Genomic DNA, 22,331 nt, shown 5'->3' with positions numbered 1-22,331 from the left:
TTGTTAAAATTTCCATATTTAATGCCTCTCCATTTCAATGGATGCGAAACAGAGAGTTGTCTGTGTGCTGTGGGATGTTAGCACACGTTAAAGATCCTCAGGTGGTCCCAATTACTCCATAGCTCTCCACTACAACTCCTCTTTCCCTTTTCGCTCTCAAATTCCTTCTTTTCCTTACCCTGCTGTTCAGGTGTCCACAAAGCAAGTGTGACAGATACTGTGCCTTTCCTTTTCCGTGAACCAATCAGTATTACTATTATATTCCCACTGGTCAGATGTTTGATTCGATATCTGAAGGCATTTGTTCCCCTTGTTCCCCATAATCATATTCGAATCATATTCGATTCATATCCGAAAATTTCAATATAGTACTACATACACTCCTAGTCAAAACTAAACAGCTAAGCACCACAAGTATGGAGAAATGTTACGATTTGAGTTAGAACCTGCGTAACATGGGATGTTAACTTGATGCTTCATGTTTAGGATAAAAAATGTATTTTGCGAATATACTATGCACAAATAAAAACTTCATTTCACATGACCACTGCCATGAAGGTAGCAAACAAAAGTTAAATCTACAATAAGGGTAGTGCGTTACATTTCTAAGAGAAAAATAAACCCTGAAATTAGAAAACACAAAAGTAAAACAAGTGCCTAAATCTCAGTAGATAAGAGCCCGTGCATTCCGCTTTTAGTGAAATGCGCACAACCTTGTACACTGTAGTCGGATGCTACAGATATGAATCCACTGCAGCTGGCAAATTCCCACCACGCACTGAGGAAAGCACAGAATATCTGCTGATAACTAAGAACTCCCCTTATGATAAACAGCATGAACTTCAGCACACATTTACAGTGAGAATAATCTAGAGTAAACTGTCAAGGCGTCTGTTCGAATTGCCATTAAGCAACACAAGGCTGCAGGGCTCAGCAAATGTAACACATCGACCAAATGCATGCATTGCATTCAGTGTACGCATCATTACCTCAACGAAAGATTAACAATCACTTGGTGAACAAGGTCTCGGATGTGGTCCGTGAAAGCATCATCATTCGAGAGGTCAAGGTACCAGTTGTACACGTAGTCACGTAGAATGTAGTTCAAAACCTTGGAAAGAAGAAGACACAGCAGTGAGGTGTAAAATGACCATAGGAAACAATACAACAGCACCCACTTGGTGCAAAAAAAATCGGATTAGGCAAACTCATAGAAGCTCAATGAGAATCATGCTGCATAAATGCGCGAGTGGAAAGTTTCTACAGTATGCTACATGATTATGTCATTCCCTTTATAAAGAATTGACAGAGATACAATTATGCTTGTTTTGGAATCATTTATTATGCTGTGGCAGTTCCCGTTAAGCAAACTGCACTTGTGACCAATCAGTGCCTGCTCATGTCACCTGCCAACCACCACCTGCCAGAGGAATGGTCGTGATTCTTTTGAGGTTGCGAAGTTTCAAATGGGCGATGCAAGGGCCCTGATGTTTGTCATGCACCAACTACACTACACAACTACAGCCAGAAGCATGCTGGAGATTTTTCAATTCTGTAATGCTTCAAACACGAACGAAAAGGTCCCAATGTTTGTCACCTGCCAACTACCAACCGCCAGACGTATGCTCGCGATTTTTCGACGGCGGCGCAGCCAGACAGTTTTTTCTGACAAAAGGTTCTGACACTCTTGCGTTACCAACATTTTCCAACATTGCACCAACATTTCCCAACATTGCATCAACATTTCCTGAAGCAAGTGACATCATCGTGAACAAGTGGAAAATTCCGACAGGTGGAACGGCATCTTCCGGCAGCGAGTATATAAAGCCTTCCCTGCAACCGACGGCCTTCAGTGGGGGCGGCAGCACCGCAGTGACCATGTGGCCTGAGCATGCTTGGCTTGCTTTGCAGGTTCTGCCGCTAATCATCAACTGCACGATATCAAGCAACGGATGTCCAGCCCTGACTGCACCAACATTTCCTGAAGCAAGTGACGTCATCGTGAACAAGTGGAAAATTCCGACAGGCAGAACGGCATCTTCCGGCAGCGAGCATATAAAGCCTTCCCTGCAACCGACGGCCTTCAGTGGGGGCGGCAGCACCGCAGTGACCATGTGGCCTGAGCATGCTTGGCTTGCTTTGCAGGTTCGTTACTATTCTTATACGCGAACTTTTCGTTCAAATTGTCTTTGCCTGATTGTGCTGCCGCTCCCAATGAAGTTGCGTGAATGCTTGCTTATCATGTGGTGTCGTATTATGCTTATGGCGTGTGGTGATATTGAAACTAATCCGGGACCAACAAATCAGGAATTGCTTCAACTCATTTTAGACAAACAAGCTCAGATTGAAACTCGTCTGGCTGATATTGAAAACAAACTAGAATTATTCACAGACCAGTGCGCTAAACTGCTAAAACTTGAAAGTGCCGTTTGTGACCTTGAGAGCACTGTGCAGCAGCAGCAACAAAAATTAAATGATATGGAAGACAGATACAGACGCAATAATGTTATTGTATTTGGTGTCTTAGAACATCCTAAAGAAACAAAAGCAGACATTGAAACCAAAGTGATAAAGGGAATTTTTTCCGATAAGCTTGGCATCTCTGTGACGTCAGTGGAAAGGATACACAGACTCGGGCGAAGAAAGACTGGACGCGAAGAAAGACTGGACACAACAGGCCAGTTATCATGCGACTATATGATTTCAGTGAAAAAGTAGCCATTTTTAAGAATTGCGGCAAACTGAAAGATACCGGCGTAAGTATTTCTGACGATTATTCACAGGCAACTCTGCGGAAAAGGAAACTTCTTTGGGAATCAGCTCAGAGTGATAAGCGCGAGGGGGCGAAAGTGAAGTTTGTGCACGATAAACTGATTACAGTAAAAGCTCGTTAATTCAAATTCCACGGGGCCGCCAGGCCAGTTCAAATTAACCAAAATTCGAACTAATGAAAGTGAGCAAAAATGAAGGCGTTTGATGCCCGGAGGGCACGAAAAACATTCATTTAGCAAAAAAGCCTGTTATCATCTTCTGCTTCTTCTCTCTGAGGGCTACCGTACTCACTCGGTCTTCTAGCATGCGAATGCGACGCAGGGAGTCGTCTTCCCCCTCTTCAAAGCTGAAGAAAAGGCGCACGACATTCAGCGCTCCCATAACTTCTGCCGCGGATGGACGCACGGGCTCTTGCTCCTCCTCGTCGTCCTCGTCTTCTGCCTCTTCTGGGACAGACTGCTCCCCAACAATTTCAGCGACAATGTCCTCATCACTTAGGGCACCGCACACTGCTGCATTGCTGTCTACTCCAACGTAATCATCAAAACTGACGTCCTGCAGCACAGCACGCACAGCCGCAGGCAGAGGCTCCGGACTCCCATCGTCGCCACTTTCTTTCATACTTCCGGCAGCAAAGCCACAGTGGTGGAAGCAGTTTGCAATTGTGGACGGCGTGACCTGCTCCCATGCACGCACCAACATGTGCATTGCTGTGAGCAATGTGATGGTGCTGGTCTTCTGGTTTCCAGTGCACAAAGTCATGCGCTCGATCATGTGGCGCCTATAGAAACATTTGATGTTTCTGATCACCCCCTGATCCATCGGCTGCAAGGCCGCAGTCGTGTTGGCGGGCAAAAAGACGAGCCTTGTGGCTTTCAGCTCGGCGTCGACTTTGTGTGCCGAGCAGTTATCCACAATGAGGAGAACTTGACGCTTCCCTAGCTTCATCCTCCGATCGAATTTCAAGAGCCATTTTTTAAACAATTCGCCCGTCATCCACGCCTTGCTGTTGGCGGAGTATTCCGTCGGCAGCGTCCTAATGCTCTTGAAACATCTAGGCTTATGTGCCTTGCCGACAACAAAAAGAGGGACCTTCTCCGTCCCGGTCATATTAGCGGCGACCAGAACAGTAATCCGCTCTTTGCTTCGCTTGCCGCCAGCGCAGCTGTCCCCTTTAAATGTTACTGTTCTGTCGGGCTGGAGCTTATAAAACAAAGCCGTCTCATCAGCATTGAATATATCACGTGCCGAGTAGCTTTCTAAGTACTGCTGCAGAGCACCGCTTCGCCACGTGGCACAAGTTTCTGCATCCACTTCTTTGGCTTCTCCAGACAACACCCGGAAGACAAGATTATGTCTGTCTCTAAAGCGGTGAAACCATCCTTCGGAGGCGACAAAATCTTCCACATTCAAGCGCAGGGCGAAATCGGCCGCCTTCGCCATGATAATTGGGCCGCTCAGTGGAATGTCAGCGCTTCTCATTTCTTTCACCCACGTGATCACAGCGGTCTCAATTTCCGGATACTTGGCTAACCGAAGCCTTTTTCTGTTGCTGGCGAAATCTTCGGCTTCATAGGCATCCTCGATGGCCTTCCTATTTCGGACGTACGTCGACAACGTGCTTGGTGGAATCCCGTGCTTTTTCGCGATTTCCACTTTGCTGGCCTTCCGTTCATCCACCTCGCGTAAAATAGCCACTTTCTCCTTCACCGTCTTGGCACAGTATTTCCCACGCGAACACATCTCGCGGACACAAGCTCACAACAAGCGGCGTGCAAAACGAGGGCTCACGAAATGCAACACGAAACCGTGGTCGATAACACTAAAACGTCGTTCCTCGAAGGAGTCGCGGCAGGAAAGACTGTTTAGTACTTGTTCCAGCACCCTAGCGGCGCCCCGATGGTTGTGCCATCTATCGTTCTGCCGTGAAAGCTTCCAACGATGGTTTTTAACAGCGCCGCTTGGCGGCGCGCAGTTCGAATTATGGGTGGCGGCGCCAATTTTTGAGTGAATTAACGAGCTGTTACGCGCATAGACTTCTATTCACTGCGGACCGGACCACGATGACTATTTCGAATTATCCAAAATTTCGAATTAACGAGTTGTGAATTAATGAGCTTTCACTGTATCAACAACACTGCGTACATCTGGGACTTGGAAACAAACTCTCGTATGAAGCTGTCGGCTACCAACGGGAACCCACCTAGTCCTCAGGAATGACACAAGAAAAAGCATGAACTAAGATTACTAAACGTAAATGCGCGAAGCATTTTAAATAAATCAGAATCCCTCGAGTACCTAACGCTACTGCACAATCCTCACGTTGTTGCTGTGACAGAAACATGGCTGCACGGCGATATTAGGAGTGAAGAGGTTTTTCCTAGCTCATACAATGTCCTCCGCAAGGATAGATCAAACAGAGGAGGAGGTGTGGCGCTACTCATTAAAGACAAATATCAATATGAACCACTCCCCTTCATTAGTGACCACGAAAGCGTGTGGTGTAAACTAGTTATACCTGATATGACACTGGTAATCGGGGTCATTTATAGGCCTCCAGCAAGCCCTGTCGAATACCTCCAAAAGATTGATGAGCATCTAAGCATAATAACCAATCATAGAATCAGAATCATACTTGTAGGGGACTTTAATTTACCTGGTCCAATCATAGAATCAGAATCATACTTGTAGGGGACTTTAATTTACCTGGTGTAGATTGGGATGCACGTGTTCCAGGGGCTATCGACCGGTCTCATTGTGACACCATGTTAGAGATTATGACTAAGTACAGCCTCATTCAGACCGTCCAGAAACCCACCCGAACTCAAGGAAACTGTCATTCGTTGTTGGATCTAATATTTTTGTCAGGAGAAGCTTTTGATTATAAAATAGATATTTACGATGGAATTTCAGACCATAAAATTGTACTTGCTACTATTAATATTAAGAAGAAATGCGCCTCTAAAAACAAGATGGTAAACATTTACAATTTCAACGCGGCTGATGACACTTCAGTTATTGACTACTTGGAATCTGCTTTCGATGTAATGCCACAAGATGATAGTGTCGAGAGCATGTGGCAATATTTCATCTCAACAGTGAGGCATTGTTTGAAGCAGTTTATTCCACTGAAAAGAAAATGGTTACGAAAACAAAATCCGTGGATCACGAGAAGTATTATTCACTTAAAACGCCGTCTACAACGTGCTCGCAAAAAGAAACCCAGACGTGACAGTGTAGTTGCAGCTCTCAGTGCGCATGTGCGAAGGGAATTGAAGAAAACCAAATCGCATTTCCTTTCTACCACGCTGGCGGAGTACATACAGAGCGCGCCGCAGAAATTTTGGAGATATCTCTCTGGCTCCAACCAAGGCATAAATGGAGTACTAATAAATGGCACTTTAAGCTGTGAACCGAAGTCAATCGCTGAAGCCTTTAATAGCTTCTTTGTATCTGTATTTACTCTAAAATGAGACGAACCTTTGATGAAAGCGTCAGACCAGCATTACAGTGAAGGTATTGTCATATCACGGGAAGGTATAGTCTCCTTGCTCTTAAAGCTGGATTCTAAGAAATCACCTGGTCCTGATAAGATACCTAATGAATTTTTGAAGCGTTACTGTGAATGGGTTTCCTATTTTTTAGAAAAGATATTCGTAGCATCGTTACGTGACTGCACTGTACCGAGTGACTGGCTGTTAGCAAGAGTTGTTCCGGTTTTCAAATCTGGCGACAAATTTGTTGTTTCCAATTATCGTCCAATATCTATCACATGTTGTGCATGCAAAATGCTTGAGCATATAATATGTAAATATCTTGTAGAATACATTGAAAGTAATAGACTTTTTTACAGTAAGCAGCATGGTTTCCGGAGTCGTCTATCGACAATAACACAGCTTTTTGAAATTACTCATGCTTTTGCGACAGCCATAAACTCGAGAGAACAAATTGATGTGATTACAGTGGATCTGTCGAAGGCATTTGACAGAGTGTGTCATACGAAACTTTTGCACAAGCTGCAAGAGTTCGGTATCGACGTGCAAATTATCAGTTGGATTCAGGCTTACTTGTTGAACAGAAAACAGTTTGTGGTTATTGATAATGTTTACTCATCAACATCACCAGTGTCATCCGGTGTACTGCAGGGGTCCGTTCTTGGTCCCATTTTATTTTTGTTGTACATAAATGACATTGTAAAGGACATACACCCTCTCGTTGAAGCTCGATTATTTGCTGATGACATCATATTATTCTGCCGCATAAAAAGCCTGCAAGACCAAGTCCTTTTGAATGACTCTTTAAAAGTTGTGTATGAATGGTGTGTTAAGTGGGACATGGAAATCAATTTTGAAAAGTCTAATATGATTGTGTCGAACAAGAAAGCCCCGTTAGTGTTTCCGTATACAATTAATAACATTGAAATAAAACGTTCCAATAGATTAAAATATTTAGGTGTTATGATTTCTCATGATTTGAACTGGAGTGATCATGTACAGAATATTCGTGGGGCAGCCCAACGAAAGCTTGGATTACTACGGCGAAAGTTAAGAGATGCGCCACCGGCTGTAAAACTAAAAGCTTATAAATCATTGGTAAGGCCAAGTCTGGAATACGCGAGCATAATTTGGGATCCAAACCAGAAATATCTCATAGATAAGCTTGAACGGATTCAGAGATTAGCAGTGAGGTTCGTGTTTTCTCACTATCGAAGAACACCGTCCGCAACCGAACTTATTTCACTTGCTGAGCTACAAACCTTGGCTATTCGTAGAAATATTGCTAGGCTCAAGTTCCTTTATCAACTTTATAACAATAAACTCAATTTGGATTCCGGCTTGTACTTGCGGCCGCCCGGGAGACTGTCATCTCGCACTAATCATTCCTTTGCAGTGATGTCGTATGTGCCAAGAGTTGACGTATTTAAATTTTCGTTTCTGCCTAAAACAATCATTGAATGGAACAACCTTGACCGAAGCGTATTTGAAAAAACTTGTTCTTTAGAAACTTTTGAGAAAGAGTTGGAAATTTGTTGTGCTGCTTGAATGTACATTGCCCACCCTGTAACAGCCCGGAAGGGCTAACAGTACTTGCAAATAAATAAAAAACAACATCCAAGATTCCGGGAAGGAAACATACCTCTGACAATGGATCATCTATAGCCGGATGCCCCGTCAAGTACCTAATGTAGCGAGCCTTCTTGGGCGGCTTTAGAACAGCGCTAGTAATCTGAAAAAAAGGTGGCAAAACAAACACCCACAGCTGAGCAGATGTTGTTTTAAGTCAAAACAAAGGGGGAACAAGTGCACATGAAATATCAAACGTTTTCTTGCTAATTAATATCTGAAGAATACCCCTAAAGTGTCTAAATATTAGTGGCAACCTATGTCTCACGCAGCGCATCGCAATTCTGCACGGAGATGAACAAAAAGGAAAAGAAGGTACAGTGACAGAACCAACGAATGTCCGCATTACAAAAACAATGCACAATGGCGTGACACTGACAAGCTGAAGGCCTGCTGGCTTTTACGTCGCAAACCTGTCAAGGCATTCCATCTTTGTAGAATGGTTTGTCACTAGAAAAGCTGCACAGTGAATGTTTCCTGCAACGATAATGCTGTTGTAGTGGCTGGCCTGCTCCGTACCTCTGTACATGGAGCGCACATGTCATACGCAGAACAGCTTCATATCACGCCATGACAGACAGGCGCAGTGAAATTCTTCCCTGAGCAATGTTGCGTACAAGCAGAACGTCAAATAGAGCACTCACTTGGGGCAACCCCTTGATGCAGTGGTTTTCAGGAATGTGAGGTGTAGGGTCATATGATGGCTCTAGCTGTTGCTGATACTCCATCAGGTAGCCCATAAATACAATGCTTCAGATAGAAGGCAGAAAACAAAGGCCGATATAAGCAATAACCCGGAGCAAGGTTGCAGCCGCGCAAGAAAAAACAGAAGATGCTTTCAAAGAGCAGGCAGCTGGTCGTGCCAACTGTAACTGGCTCGAAAGTTTGTTGCAAACAGCATGAATGCTGCAAGGAATAAGGAATTCTGTGTTGTATTACAATACAGAAAAAACTGCACAGAAAAAAGGGAGTAGTGAGCATCAATGGCAATGGCATTCCGGGTACTAATTATATGCAATGTCTGGTGCTGCTTCCTTGAAATACGGTTGTCAACACTTTTTATGTAGCTTATAAAAAACAGTGTTTCTAGCAAATGGTACAAATGGTAGTGAAGTAGAGCAAATAACACGCCTTTTTCAGAATTTGCTAAAAATGAGCCAGAAGCACGAACATGGAAGCTTAAATAAGGAATAATGACTTAAGGTATGATGCCACACTTAAAACAAATTTTTCTGAAATATGACCCACTTCATTTTACTACACCACAAACCCTCCTACACATTCTGCAAAATGAATTATTTTTCTTGGCTCTCTTTTGTGCCGTCCAAAAGTTACTGGCGAAACTGTTTCCTGCACTCCTTTAGGTGACACCAAAACCTAGTTTCAGTTTCACATACTTTTGTTGTTGTTTTTATTTACATTAGTTGTGTGCAAGCATATTGTTTTCTTTCTTAATATCACTAATATATATTAAAAAGGCAGCTTGCAGTAGCAATCATATCAACTATAAACCCTTACAAGAGGCCACTACAGCACATTTATCCCATTTGTTTACATTCTGCGTTAAACGCGTGCTGTGATGTGTTTGTTTATTGTTGTTTACTCCACAGCTTCCGCCTATGCATCAGGTTTGTGGCTTAGGTTGGAGGTGAAACTGGCCGATTTACGGTGGAAGCTTGTGACATGAACGATTGTTGTCGTCTCAAAAAACCAGCTCTTTATTCCTTTGGTAGAGCAAAGCAACTTAGAAAAAAAGTGAACAGCTACACGTGCAGAGAAAAAAAGAGAAAAAAAATATTCAAGAAGAGCCTTTCAACATCAGTGAAGCATTCTGACACTTTAGGACTTTGCTTTCTTGGGTACACAGAACTTCAAACCTTAAATCTTGTTTTTTCTCAAAATGCACTTTTATTCTTTTTTGTGGTTACGCCAACATGAATACAATACTGAGTGAAAGATGTTTTCACGAAACATAGCATGCTTATTTATTACATATCATGGAATGAAACAAACTAGGGTTATCTATGTCCACTGATAAGCTTTTATGTTTTGGCCTCTTAATATTGACGGTTGTGGAGCACCAAGTTTTTAGCATGTTCTTCGTTTTTTTGCAACAATTCCCTAAAAACTCAATGTAGACTTACTTTAGCTCAATGCACAGCTAAGAGGCAGGTTTAGGCAAATGAAGAATAATTTCAGTCTATACTAGTTTATCTGCGAGTTATCGATGCAGTCGTGAGAGGCTAATAGTATCCATATTTCACGGCAAAATAATGTGTTTAAAAGATCACACATTTGAACACTCTATACTCTCAGATGGCATCAAAATGATGAGCCCAACAATGCAAAATAATAGGCAAGATTCTATTCCAATACATAAATATTTTTCCGCCCTGCTGCAATCGCAGAGTGGTTAGGACACCCAGCAGCTGTGTCGAAGGATGCGGGATAGAATCCCGGCCGCGATGGTCGCATTTCGAAGGAGGCAAAAAGCATAACGCTGGTGTGCTGTGCAATGTCAGTGCAAGTTAAAGAACACCAGCTGGTTGCAATTTCCGGACCCCTCCACTAAGGCGTTTCTCATTGCCTGAGTTGGGACATTACACCCTACAAGCCAAGCCAAATATTTTTTCTTCAAGGGTATCGTCATACCTTAAGTTGAACAAAAAAAATATATATATATTGTTTAAAGCGTAGAACATAGAAAAAGCAATTACGAAAAAGAACTATAGGACACTGCCAACTTCTCGTCTTCACCTTCAGCTATTTCCAGCCGTCCTCCATCAAACATATATGATGGCAAATAAACTTAGCATTATCATACTATGTTTATTTAATCGAGTTGCAAATAATAGGCCACACGTCAAAGCATCACACTAGAGCAATAACCCGATATACAGTAAAACCTCGTTACAAGAGACACTCAAGGGACCCGAAAAACATGTCTCTTGTAAGCAAGATCTCTTGTAACCAAAAATTCTAAAATCACTGTGTTGATCAGTTTACTGCACATCAGTATATAAATGCATTCCCATGCATTAACAGGAAATTGTTCAGGAAAGCTTAAAGAAGTTATTCCTACTAGTATGTATTTTTGTGAGTGCAGAGTGTATTCCTTCCCAAATTCTGGAGGTAAAGCACTTCACTTTGCAAGCCTTCCTGTTCCTCCAATACCTTTGAGGCACTCTTACATGCTCATCACCCTCAGAAGAGAAAGACATCAGGATTCTAAACTTTCATCTTGTGATCAAATTTTAACAGTGAGGAGTTAAAAATGCTGGATGTCATTCATGCATTTTAATTTGCTTCATAGGTAACAGTAATGCGATGCCGTTTTGACTTTCCAATCATGGGGAAGCACTCCTCAGTTTCTGACATACACAATAAAAAGGACACTGATATGGAACAGAATTTAGCTAAGGGAATCTGAAGTGCATCATGTACGAGTTGGTACGTTCCAGATGCATTGCATGAGCACACCTGGGTTGTGTCTCTTGTAAATAGTGAAGAATTTACTCCAGAGACCTGAAAAAGTTGTCCTTAGTAACCGTGTGTCTCTTGTAACCATGTCTCTTGTATGCAATATTGTTAACATGGCAGACATAGGAAAACCAACCAAACCATTTTCAAATGTCTCTTATAAGCGAGTGTCTCTTGTAACAGTGTCTCTTGTAACGAGATTTAACTAAAGAGCCACAGCTGCCTTCTCTTCAATGATAAGAAGCCCACAAGATGAAGTTGAATTAAAAATCTTTCTTTCCTGTTCAGAGAAAACAATGATGTGTATACTGGTACATTTCTGTTTGAAATGGTCCATCAGCGTGTTTAGCGAAAACATACTGACAGCATAGATATCAAACACATTTTTGTCAAAGACATAAGGCGATAAAAAATTGATGTGCAAAAACAATTCCAAGCTATCTACAAGGAGAACAGTGGCATGCAATATTTTCCACATGCATTAGGAGACATACATACAAAGTGGCAATTTATTTAACCTTTTGCAGCATAGCGTTTACAAATTCCACACGACTTTTGAAAAATCGTTGTGTGTCTAGAGCTGTTTCAACGAAGTGATGCTGGCTACATTTAAAACCTGTGCTGGACAGATGGTAGGGTCACTTCATATATAGAAAAACTGATTGCTGTTCAAAATGAAGAAACAAAGATCGACATCACGGAGCTATATGGTGCACCTAGCATGTGCTGTGTGATGCTGCAACTTTTTCTTCTCTCATGCGATAGAATGTTTTATTAAAGGACATAGTAGCAGAGTTTTCATTGCAAAAGCAGCCTCAAATGAGAGAGAAAATAATTAATTAGGCACAGAAGTGTTTTTATGAAGAAAAGGACAGCATTTCCACGAGCAAGGAAGTGCACAGAGTGGCTAAATATTTAAAAGCTCTTAAGGCATTCATGTTCTGTGAAATTGGGGGTTTCAAATATACATACAAAATTTACAGCCTTTACTTGAAAGTGCAACATAATGCACACCTAAAAAGCCCAAGAAAAAACATGCAGTGCAGTGGGCTACAGGAAAGTGCACGAAAAGTATTTGAGGATTTGTCTGTCCACACAAATGTGCACACCAGGCCCATCAGACAATATCTGAGCCAGCCAATAAAGCTATCAAAACTGCATCAAACAGGATACTTGCAATAAAAGTACCATTTCTGACCTTCTTTTAAAAAAAAAAAAAGTTTAGTTTACAGGGTTTAGCATCCCAAAGCGAGAGGCTGTGAGAGGTGAGAAGAAAAAACTGCACCATTAGCATTACACTGAAAGCTGCTGCATTGAAATGTACACTGGAGATGTGCATGGGCAGGAACACTGAGTCCGGGCCCAGACCAGGCTGAACCGACAATGAGCCTGCTGCAGGCCCTGTGCTCAGGCCTAACTACAGCCCGGTTCGGCTTGCTATAATTGCAGTTTAAATAATGATACAGAAATAAATTCAGGACGATGCATTTATTTAAGACATTTAGACGCTGTGCTCTCACGATTAGCACCATAAATTTGTGGAACATATAGAGGTGCAGTGATTGTACAAAATTGCCATTCTAATTTGTTATGCATTCATTATACAAAAACAGGCTATGCATTCATGAATGCCGGAGGCATGTGCAGCGCACTTCCATTATGCAGTGCTGAAGTTTCCTTACACTGCTCCAATTGGTGGCTGGAATGACTACTTATTTCTTTGCACGAATATCAAGCTTCGGGTATACAGCTTCTTTGCTTCTCCAAAACTGCTCTAACGAAAACTCTGAGCAAGGGGTTGATTTTATGGCCAATTACTCGGCGACTTCAACTCACTCACCGTGTGCCTTTCAGGCATGCTTTCATGAGTGCCGTTCACAGCCTAGGTTAGGTAACACCCCTGCATTGTCTGGGCTGGGAACCAAGAGGCCACTCAAGCACCGCGGATGCTTTCACTAGCCTCCAAGGGGAATCTCAAAGCTACGAGCAATGACAGACAGGCAAGAGGTGACAGCATGATGTGAATCTAAAAACCGATAACTAAACACCTGTGGACATGTCACCTAAGCGGGCAATGCGAAAGCTAAAACGCAACAGCCCACAACTGGCCCTTTTGTTCGTTCTCTGAAGGCAAACAAGGATCAGTTCACAGCGAGGGCACGTGGAGGAAAGGGGGATCAACGTCTGGAGAGAATTCAGACGCTCTCAATGCAGAGAGGACGCAGGACAGCCCTTTCCGCTGTGTATTTGAGACACCTAGTGCACCACGGCCATATCTGCAAAGGTTGCGTGTACTTGAGATCAGGGAGCCCGGCCAGGCCAGCCTCACATAAATGCATCCTGGCCCAGGCCTGGCATAAGGCAGAGGGCTGCCGGCGAGGCCAGTTATGTGCTTTCAGGCCCTTGCACATCTCTAATGTGGATGCATCGGCTTATGAGCTATGTGGTACGGCATAAGCTTGCCTAAAACTAGGTGCATATTTATGCTCTAGCATGGCCTGTCATCAGAGCTGATGGCCTTGCTTTAATGCGTCCCCCAATAACAGGAAAAAGCTGGTTGGTTGGTTGGTTTGTGGGGTTTAACGTTCCAAACCGACTCAGGCTATGAGAGACGCCGTAGTGGAGGACTCCGGAAATTTCGACCACCTGGGGTTCTTTATCGAGCGCTGACATCGCACAGCACACGGGCGCCTTGCTTTTCGCCTTTATCGAAAAGCGGCCGCTGAGGCCGGGATTCGATCCCGCATCCTTGGGAACAGTAGTTGAGCGCCGTAACCACTGCGCCACCCCGGCGGGGCAGGGAAAAGCTGTATGCAGAAAAAACTTCAAGCGAAACCAGGGTTTCAATGGAATAGCAAACCGCAGTGATGTTGCAAGTATTCATCAGCAAGCAATAGCCATAAGTAAAAGTCTAAAAAGCATGTGCACAAGAAGATGCTGCTTCGATTTTCTGTCAGATTTCTTTCAAGGTTAACATGTGTTCCGGGATCTGCCAACTCTTTTTTTTGCTTGCCAATCTTATGGAAAGCACGAAAAAAAAGTTTCTTTGACACAGTTTTCTTGTTCCTAGTTAAAACTGCCAGTGAAAATGGAAACACTCCAGCCCCAACTAGTTCACCCTGACAAGGTTCTATGACTTGAAGCAGAGGAAACCTTCTGGATATCTTGACAACAATATCATAAATGGCACATAGAAAATAAATATGCCACAGTACAAGAGCAGGTATGACTAGTTATGCTAAAAATCTAGTTACTTTCTTGTCCTTCAGCTAGGAGGTTTTTTTACAGACTATGTGGAACTTCTTCAGACATCACTTGAGGTGGTGCTATGAAACCTGATGGCCACAATAAATGTCTGTAGCAAAATATTTAGTAGCATAAAATGCCTTAATTGCGGACACAAAACTATTCTCAATGGCACACAAGAAAGCAAACAAAACTGCCAAACATGACGACAGTTTCATGAGCAGCTGGGTATTTATCTTTACAGTTGAGCTGCCTGCTGAACAACATCTCAAGGAACTGCTGAGAATTTTGTTCCACACAACCAATACTTTTCCTTTTCCCACATGCTGGCAAAAGGGGATGCTTTATTTGTTCCCTTTAAAGATGTTTTCATTTTATAGTTGTGTTACTGAAAACCAAAGCTAAGAAGTGCAAAAGGGCTGTGTTTGAGGATAGACAACATGGCACATACTGTTGGTTCTGCAACAACTATGCAATCTCAAAACAATGTGAAGAGATTTCCTCAACAGGCATTCCAAGAGAGCACGTCTAGGACAGTTACTCACCCTAAAATTGTAACAAAAATGCAGAGTGGGAGTAAAAGGCAGGCCCAGAAGCCAAACGATGACCAGAAAAGAACTAAAGCCAGCCCAACCCACGCTAAGGTTCCCAGCGACATCTGAAAAGCAAACACATTAAACACTGAATACTGATGGCATACTTTGAAAAGCTCGGCCTTGTAGCCGACAGCTCACAAAGTAGAGCGTGAAACATGTTAAAGCTGGACTCAATGTCAATTTAATCACTGCTCGACTGCGGCTGGCACGAAAGAAAATGCTGCGCACGAATGCTTTTTGGAAACAGCAGCGCAAAAATTTAATGACACCGAAAAAGAAATGCACGTAATTGCGACCACAAATTCTAGGTACTCATCGCCGTGAGTTGTTGACAAGGAAGCAAGACGATGCTCGGCACGGCGACGGAAAGCGGCCCTTGATGATGACAGGTATTCTTTGCATGCGAAGCTCATTAAGACATCATAACTGTGACGCACCAAAGACGGGCGGAGATGATATCTATTGCACAAGCAAGTCGACCCGGACACATTAAAAGCACCACACGACAGATAAGCAGGTGTGGAGAAGACAGGCAACGAAAGATACGATTGAAAGTTATCGCTGAAAGGTTTTCACGCCTTCCTGCAATTAGGCGCCGAAGCAATCATTACACCACGCAAGAGGGGGCGGGAAATAGAAACAAAAGCGCGCACTGCTAACACACATGACTCAGTGACAGTCGCTCCGTTCGCTATGTCGCATTTGTTAATGTGTGCCACCTGAATGACTGTTACGATCACAATGACTGCTGACAATAAACTACAGTACAATATGCTTGTAATCTTCGAGCAAAATCAAGGCGCTCCAATGAACATATCGTAAGGATGACTTCAATGAAATATTAAAGCAATTCGTAGCGTTAAGGGCCTTGCGTTAACTAAACGTCAGAAACTGCTCTATTTGTTTCTTAATTCAGCCAAACTTCTGCAGAAAGTGAGATACATAATTCGCCGTGGGGCAGTAAAAAGCTACGTAATAAACCATACAAGCGGAGGCCGGGCACGACTGCGCTAAACAAGGGCTTCCATGCAATCAGCAAAATCAGCGCAAAGTCTATGGGCTCACTTACATTTAACGTCGCTCAATCTACGTTCCAAAACTCATGAGATTGTTTTCTTCCCGGTGAACCTACAGGAAAAACGTCATAGTTGACGGCCGATGCGGAACGCACCACCACACAAGGTCAGCCATGTTGGGTTGACGAGTGTGCAAATTCCCCGTGAAGTGGCGCCCTTGACGCTCGTGTCGCCATCATGCGGACACCTCAGTAACTGCTGAAACTCGCGTGATTTTACCGTTAGTGGCCCGGTTCTGACTTGGGCACTTCGGTCTGCACTTTTCCAGCCATATATTCGATTAAATTAGTGGTTCGTTTTCGACGCTGCCAGAGCACCTGAATTCACTTTGCACTAAATAGCGAAGCTGTATGCAGGATTTATTTTGCGCGGGAAAATTGAGTTCGGTCTTTTAGTTGTGCAGTACCACCTAATGACGCGTATTTACGGCGCGATGCGGGACGTTTTTACTGTACAAAGTTACCAATATAAAACAAGCACCTCTCCGAGTTTGCACTAAATAGCGAAGCTGTATGCAGGATTTATTTTGCGCGGGAAAATTGAGTTCGGTCTTTTAGTTGTGCAGTACCACCTAATGACGCGTATTTACGGCGCGATGCGGGACATGTTTTTACTGTACAAAGTTACCAATATAAAACAAGCACCTCTCCGAGTGTCAATTTTTTGTTGGTCCAGCAAAACTCAGCAGATCTAAAGTTTACCACAGAAGTACCTCCTGCTCCAATTAACTCGCATCTGCAATATTTTTTTTAAAGAAGAGAAGTGCTTCCAACTCTTTGTACACAAGTTCCTGGTTTTGTATTGAGGCAAAACTTTCTTGGGCGCCAAGATTACCTCGGAAGGAGACTGCAGCCATGAAATTAGGAGACGCCTGCTTCTGGGAAAGAGAGCAATGGTTAGCCTTGACCGCCTATTAAAGAGCAGAGACATTAGTCTGCCAACCAAGATCCATCCGTATAACCCGTGCTATGGTCTTTCCAGTTGTGATGTATGGATGCGAGAGTTGGACTGTGAAAAAGGCTGACCGCCGAAGAATTGACGCGTTTGAATTGTGGTGCTGGCGAAGACTCTTAAGAGTTCCTTGGACTGCCAGAAGATCAAATCAGTCGATATTGTCGACCATAAACCCTGACTGCTCATTGGAGGGTCAAATTCTAAAGTTAAAGCTCAGCTACTTTGGTCATCTGATGAGAAGAGAGGAGTCGCTGGAGAAAGATTTGATGTTGGGAAAGGTTGAGGGTCGCCGGAGAAGGGGTAGGCAGCGAACGCGATGGTTAGATGGCATTCTCGAGGCATTGCAGATGAAGCTATGTGATGTTAAGAAGATAGTGAGAGACCGGAAACCGTGGCGTGACATGGTCCATAGGGTCACGAAGAGTCGGACACGGCTGAACGCCTGAACTGAACTGAACTGAAAACTTTGCATTTGCCATTTTGCATTTCACGAGTCGTATGTATGTATGTATGTATGTATGTATGTATGTATGTATGTATGTATGTATGTATGTATGTATGTATGTATGTATGTATGTATGTATGTATGTATGTATGTATGTATGTATGTATGTATGTATGTATGTATGTATGTATGTATGTATGTATGTATGTATGTATGTATGTATGTATGTATGTATGTATAACTTTATTAGGGAGCCGGCAAACGACGGGTTAAAGCGTCGTGACGCTGGCCAAGCGTCTACCCGGGGTTAAGCCCTACTCTGCACTACCTCATTTGGCCCGTTTGTGGTGGGTTGTGAGGCTTGTGCTTTTCGAGCTCACCCCGGGCCTGCTGGACGGCCCATAGTTGCATGTCCTTGTCTGTATTCTGCACAGCACTTTGAAGTTCCGGCGGGTATGTCCTGGATGCAGCTTCGGTCGGGAACCTGGCACAGTCCCACATGATGTGCCATTGGTCCGCCGGACCCACTTGACATACACTGCACATATCACTCGTGTAGATGTCTGGGTGGAGGACGTCATTGCCGGGGCTAGGAGTGACCCGGTTTGCATTTGCCTTAGGATGACCGCCTCCTCCCGACTAAGTGCCGGGTGAGGCGGCGGCACTGTCCGTCGAGCTAGGCGGTAAAATTTTGTCACTTCATTGTAACTGGTCATTCGGTCTTTTGTTTCGAACCACCATTCGGAACGGTCCTTCTCGGGGGCGCGGAAGGTAAGCGCTCGCGCCGCCGAATGGGCCGTCTCGTTGTGATTCGGTGAGGATGCACAATCTCCCGCGTGCGCCGGGAACCACTTGATGCGGATAGTGTTGCCGCGGTCTTGAAGCTGGAGCTTACTGATGATGGCGGCCGCCTGCGCGCACACTGGCCCCTTGGCAAAGTTGCGCACAGCGTTCCTCGAGTCGCTGAGCACGGTACGACACTCGGCCTCCGAGATCGCCAGAGCGATGGCAACCTCCTCGGCGTCTGTGGCGTCCGTGCACCGCACGCTCGCTGCCGTTGTTTTGATGCCGGTAGCCGCCGCAACGGCCACCGCCACGAATCCTTCTCGCTTGTATTCCGCAGCGTCCACGAACCGGGCGTGCGGGTCCTAGGCGTGTTGCTCAACGAGGACTTTGGCCCGCGCCTGCCGCCGTTCTTGGTTGTACTCGGGGTGCATGTTTTTCGGGATGGGGTCCACGTGGATGTGGGCCCGCGCCTCATCGCTGATCTCGCACGATTGCCGACTGGGAGCTCGGGGATTGTAACCCAGGAACGTCAGTATACTGCGGCCTGTCTTGGTGGTAGAGAGGCGCTCCATTTGCGCCGTGAGCTGCGCCTCGGCTATTTCTTCTAAGGTGTTATGGACGCCGAGCTGCAGGAACCGAGCCGTACTCGTGGTCCCCATTAATCCCAGCGCCGTCTTGTAAACCCGTCTGATCAGCGTGTTTATCTTTGTTCGGTCAGCGGCCTGCCAGTTGAGGTAGGCCGCAACGTAGGCGATGTGACTGATCACGAACGACTGGACGAGGCGCAGAAGACTGTCTTCACGCATGCCTGCCCATCGTGTCGAGACTCGATGTATGAGCCGGATAGCGTCCATTGCCTTGGTGGTAATCTTGTTGATGGTCTCGTCGCTGCGGCCGTTCTTGTTTAGTAGCAGGCCCAGGACCCTGATCTTGGGAACTTCGGGGATGCGCTGCCCCGATGCAGCCACGATCTTTATGTGATCGCACTCCCGAGGGGGAGCGCGTTTCCGTCCCCGTTGTAATGGTGTGAGGACGAACAGCTCGGATTTGGCGGGCGAGCACACTAGGCCTGTGCCGTTAAGGTGTTGCTCGATGGCAGTAACAGCCTCTTGGAGCTGCTGCTCAATGCTGGCGTCGGTGCCACCTGCCGCCCATAGGGTAATGTCGTCGGCGTAGATCGTATGCCGGACGCCAGTCCCCTCTACTGCCCTCGCTACCCCGATCATGACAAGGTTGGAGAGCAGCGGCGAGATGACTGAACCTTGCGGGGTACCCGTGCTTCCGAGCTTGTGTTCGGGGAACTTAAGGTCTCCGGCGTGCAGTTCCACCGTGCGGTTAGTCAAAAAGTCTTGGATGTAATTGTAGCTCGCTACCCCCATGTTGAGTCTCGATACTTGTGCTAATATGGCTGAGTGTTTGACTTTGTCGAATGCGCTTTGTAAATCAAGTCCCAGAATTACTTTGCTGTCTTGTGTCTTGTTGTCGATTATTTCTTGTTTGAGTTGTAGCATGGCGTCTTGTGTGCTGAGTCTGCGCCTGAAGCCGATCATCTTATCCGGATATAGGTTTTCCTTTTCCAGGTACTCCTGCCACCGGTTGGAAAGCACGTGCTCAAGCACCTTGCCCCCGCAGGACGTGAGCGAGATGGGACGCAAGTTGCGGATATCCGATGGCTTGCCCGGTTTCGGGATTAGGATTGTTCTTGCCGTTTTCCACTGTCGGGGGAGCTTGCCCGAACGCCAGCATTCGTTATAGTAGCGGGTTAGGGCCTCGATCGATGCATAGTCGAGGTTGCGTGGCATCTTGTTGGTAATAAGATCAGGGCCGGCTGCTGAGCGGGCGTTGAGCTCGTGCAGCGCTGCCCGTACCTCTGACATGGTAATGTCTCGGTCGAGCCACGCGTTCGGCAGCCCCCCGTATGGCGGGTGGGTTTCCGTTGGCGTGTGTGGCAGATACTTGGCTTCCAGGGCCTTGATAACGACGTCTTTTCCTTGTTGTTGTGTGGCGGTGTGTATGAGGCAGGCCAGGCGATCGCGCTGGTGTGACTTGGACTTAGTTTCGTTTAGGAGGTGCCGAAATAGATTCCATGTGCAACCACGATGTAGTTGCCCGTCAGCTCGGTTGCAGACTTCGTTCCACTGCTGCCGGCACAGGATCTCGCAGTGATGTTGAATGGCCCTGTTTAAGTCGGCCACCTTCTTTCTCAATTTGCGATTCAGCCGTTGCCGCTTCCAGCGCGCCTGTATCGAACGTTTGGCCTCGATGAGATAGGCCAGACGACTGTCCATAGCTATGATGTCCTCGTCCGTTTCAATGGTCTTGGTGGCCGAGTGCACTGCATCGCGGAGCTCTGCCGACCAGGTTTCAATGTCTGTGATGTCTTGCGGTGTGGTTGGTCGTCCCTTACGGAAACCGTCCCAATCCGTCCATTTGTGTGTAATGGTGTTGCCCCGGAATTGATTGGGAATCGTGATTTCGAGGATGTAGTGGTCACTGCCCAGGTCAACGCCGGTGTTGCGCCATGTTACTTTGCCAGTGTGGTCGTTCTTGATGAATGTAAGGTCTGGTGTGGTGTCTCGTGCTACGGAATTGCCGATTCGAGTAGGATGATTGGGATCCGTGATCAGGGTGCAGTCGTGGTCCAGGGTATCCTGTAGTAGGTCCCGTCCCTTTGCCGTGTCTTTCACGTAACCCCACGCTCGATGGGAGGCGTTGAAGTCTCCTCCAATCAGCAAAGTGTTGCCTTTGGCTTGGGTGCTGGCTGTGTGTAGCAGGGTCTTGAATTTCTGTGTTTGGTGCTTGGGATTACTGTATATGTTAGCTATGAACAGGCTGTTTTCCCGTTGTTTGCTTGGAATGATTTCGGTGAAGGTGTATTCCACCCTGCTGCGGCCGTGTCTGAGCTGATGTTCAATGAACGTGAGCCCTTTGCGGACGAATGTGCATACGCATCGTCCCTCCGCTGGGCTAACGTGAGCGCGATACCCAGCGAGGGTTGGGTTCGCCGTCACCGTTTCTTGCAGCATAATGATGTCAGGTTTCTTGGTTACCGTGGTGATGTGTTGTTGCAGCCCTGCTCACTTGTTGTTGTAACTGTGGCAGTTCCACTGCCAGACCGTAAGGCCCGGTAGCGATCCTATTGTGGCTTGGGGCTGGGACATGGTTGTGATGGAGTTGAGGCTTGCGTCTGTTTTTGGAGATATGGGTGGTTTGCGAATTGCGCAGCAAAGATGGGGCTGCATACTATGGGCTTGAGGGTTTGTTCAATGAAGTCGAAGCGCTCCTGTATGGTTCCGTAGGACGTGGTGATTAGTTCCTCCAGCCGCGCCAGGCGTTGGTCAGTGACGGCAGCCGTGTCGGCATAGGTGTTGGTGAGCGCTTCAATTTTGGTTTCGAGCTGAGTTTCCAATTGGGTTAGGTCCTTATGTTGTCGTGATGAGGTGCGCGCTCGTTTCTTGGGGGTTGGGTCAGTGGTTTTCTCCCCTTCGGGCTCGTCTTGTGATATGTCCATTGATTGTGTACCACCTTGATGGGATGGCGTGTCGGTGTTCTCGGGGATAACGGAGGGTGTAAGTGCCTCGGGTGACTGAGCTGGGCCAATGGTTGGCTGAAATCGCTGTGCTTGTAGTTCTTTCTTGACGTCGGCTAGCTCTTGGGTAAGCCGGCGCGTGGTTTCCAACAGAGTCGCGTTGGCGACACGGAGTTGTTCGAGTTCCTTGTAGTAGGGGCTTGTTAGTCCATTCCTGCCAGCTGCTCTGTGTGCTTCGGCCAGTAGTGGCGCTGTTAGAGCTTGCGTTGCTGCTTTTAACTTCGCCCTTTGCTGCGTCCGCCCAACTGATTCTGTCACGGGAGC

General features: G+C 45.7%; 1 protein-coding gene across 3 annotated transcripts in view; it reads right to left on the bottom strand.

The window, feature by feature from the left end:
- LOC146199081 (sorting nexin-13-like) overlaps nt 1-16,446 on the bottom strand; it is an 86,254-nt gene extending 69,808 nt beyond the window's left edge. For all 3 annotated transcript variants that reach the window (XR_014705041.1, XM_084594557.1, XM_084594558.1), the window contains exons 1-5: nt 16,287-16,446; nt 15,167-15,279; nt 8,540-8,645; nt 7,909-7,998; nt 990-1,111 (exon numbers count right to left, since the gene is read on the bottom strand). Coding sequence is in view for 2 of the 3 variants with exons in the window: in XM_084594557.1 (XP_084450683.1) it covers nt 990-1,111; nt 7,909-7,998; nt 8,540-8,645; nt 15,167-15,279 (431 nt within the window). In the remaining variant the exon portion in view is untranslated. The remainder of the gene's footprint in view (nt 1-989; nt 1,112-7,908; nt 7,999-8,539; nt 8,646-15,166; nt 15,280-16,286) is intronic.
- Nucleotides 16,447-22,331: the final 5,885 nt, after the last annotated feature.

Source organism: Amblyomma maculatum, chromosome 2 (assembly GCF_055883805.1).
Source record: "Amblyomma maculatum isolate TAMU_Amacu chromosome 2, ASM5588380v1, whole genome shotgun sequence".
NCBI classification, from domain to species: domain Eukaryota; kingdom Metazoa; phylum Arthropoda; class Arachnida; order Ixodida; family Ixodidae; genus Amblyomma; species Amblyomma maculatum.
The sequence above is the reverse complement of the archived record's forward strand: the minus strand, read 5'-3'. Positions and strand labels throughout refer to the sequence as shown.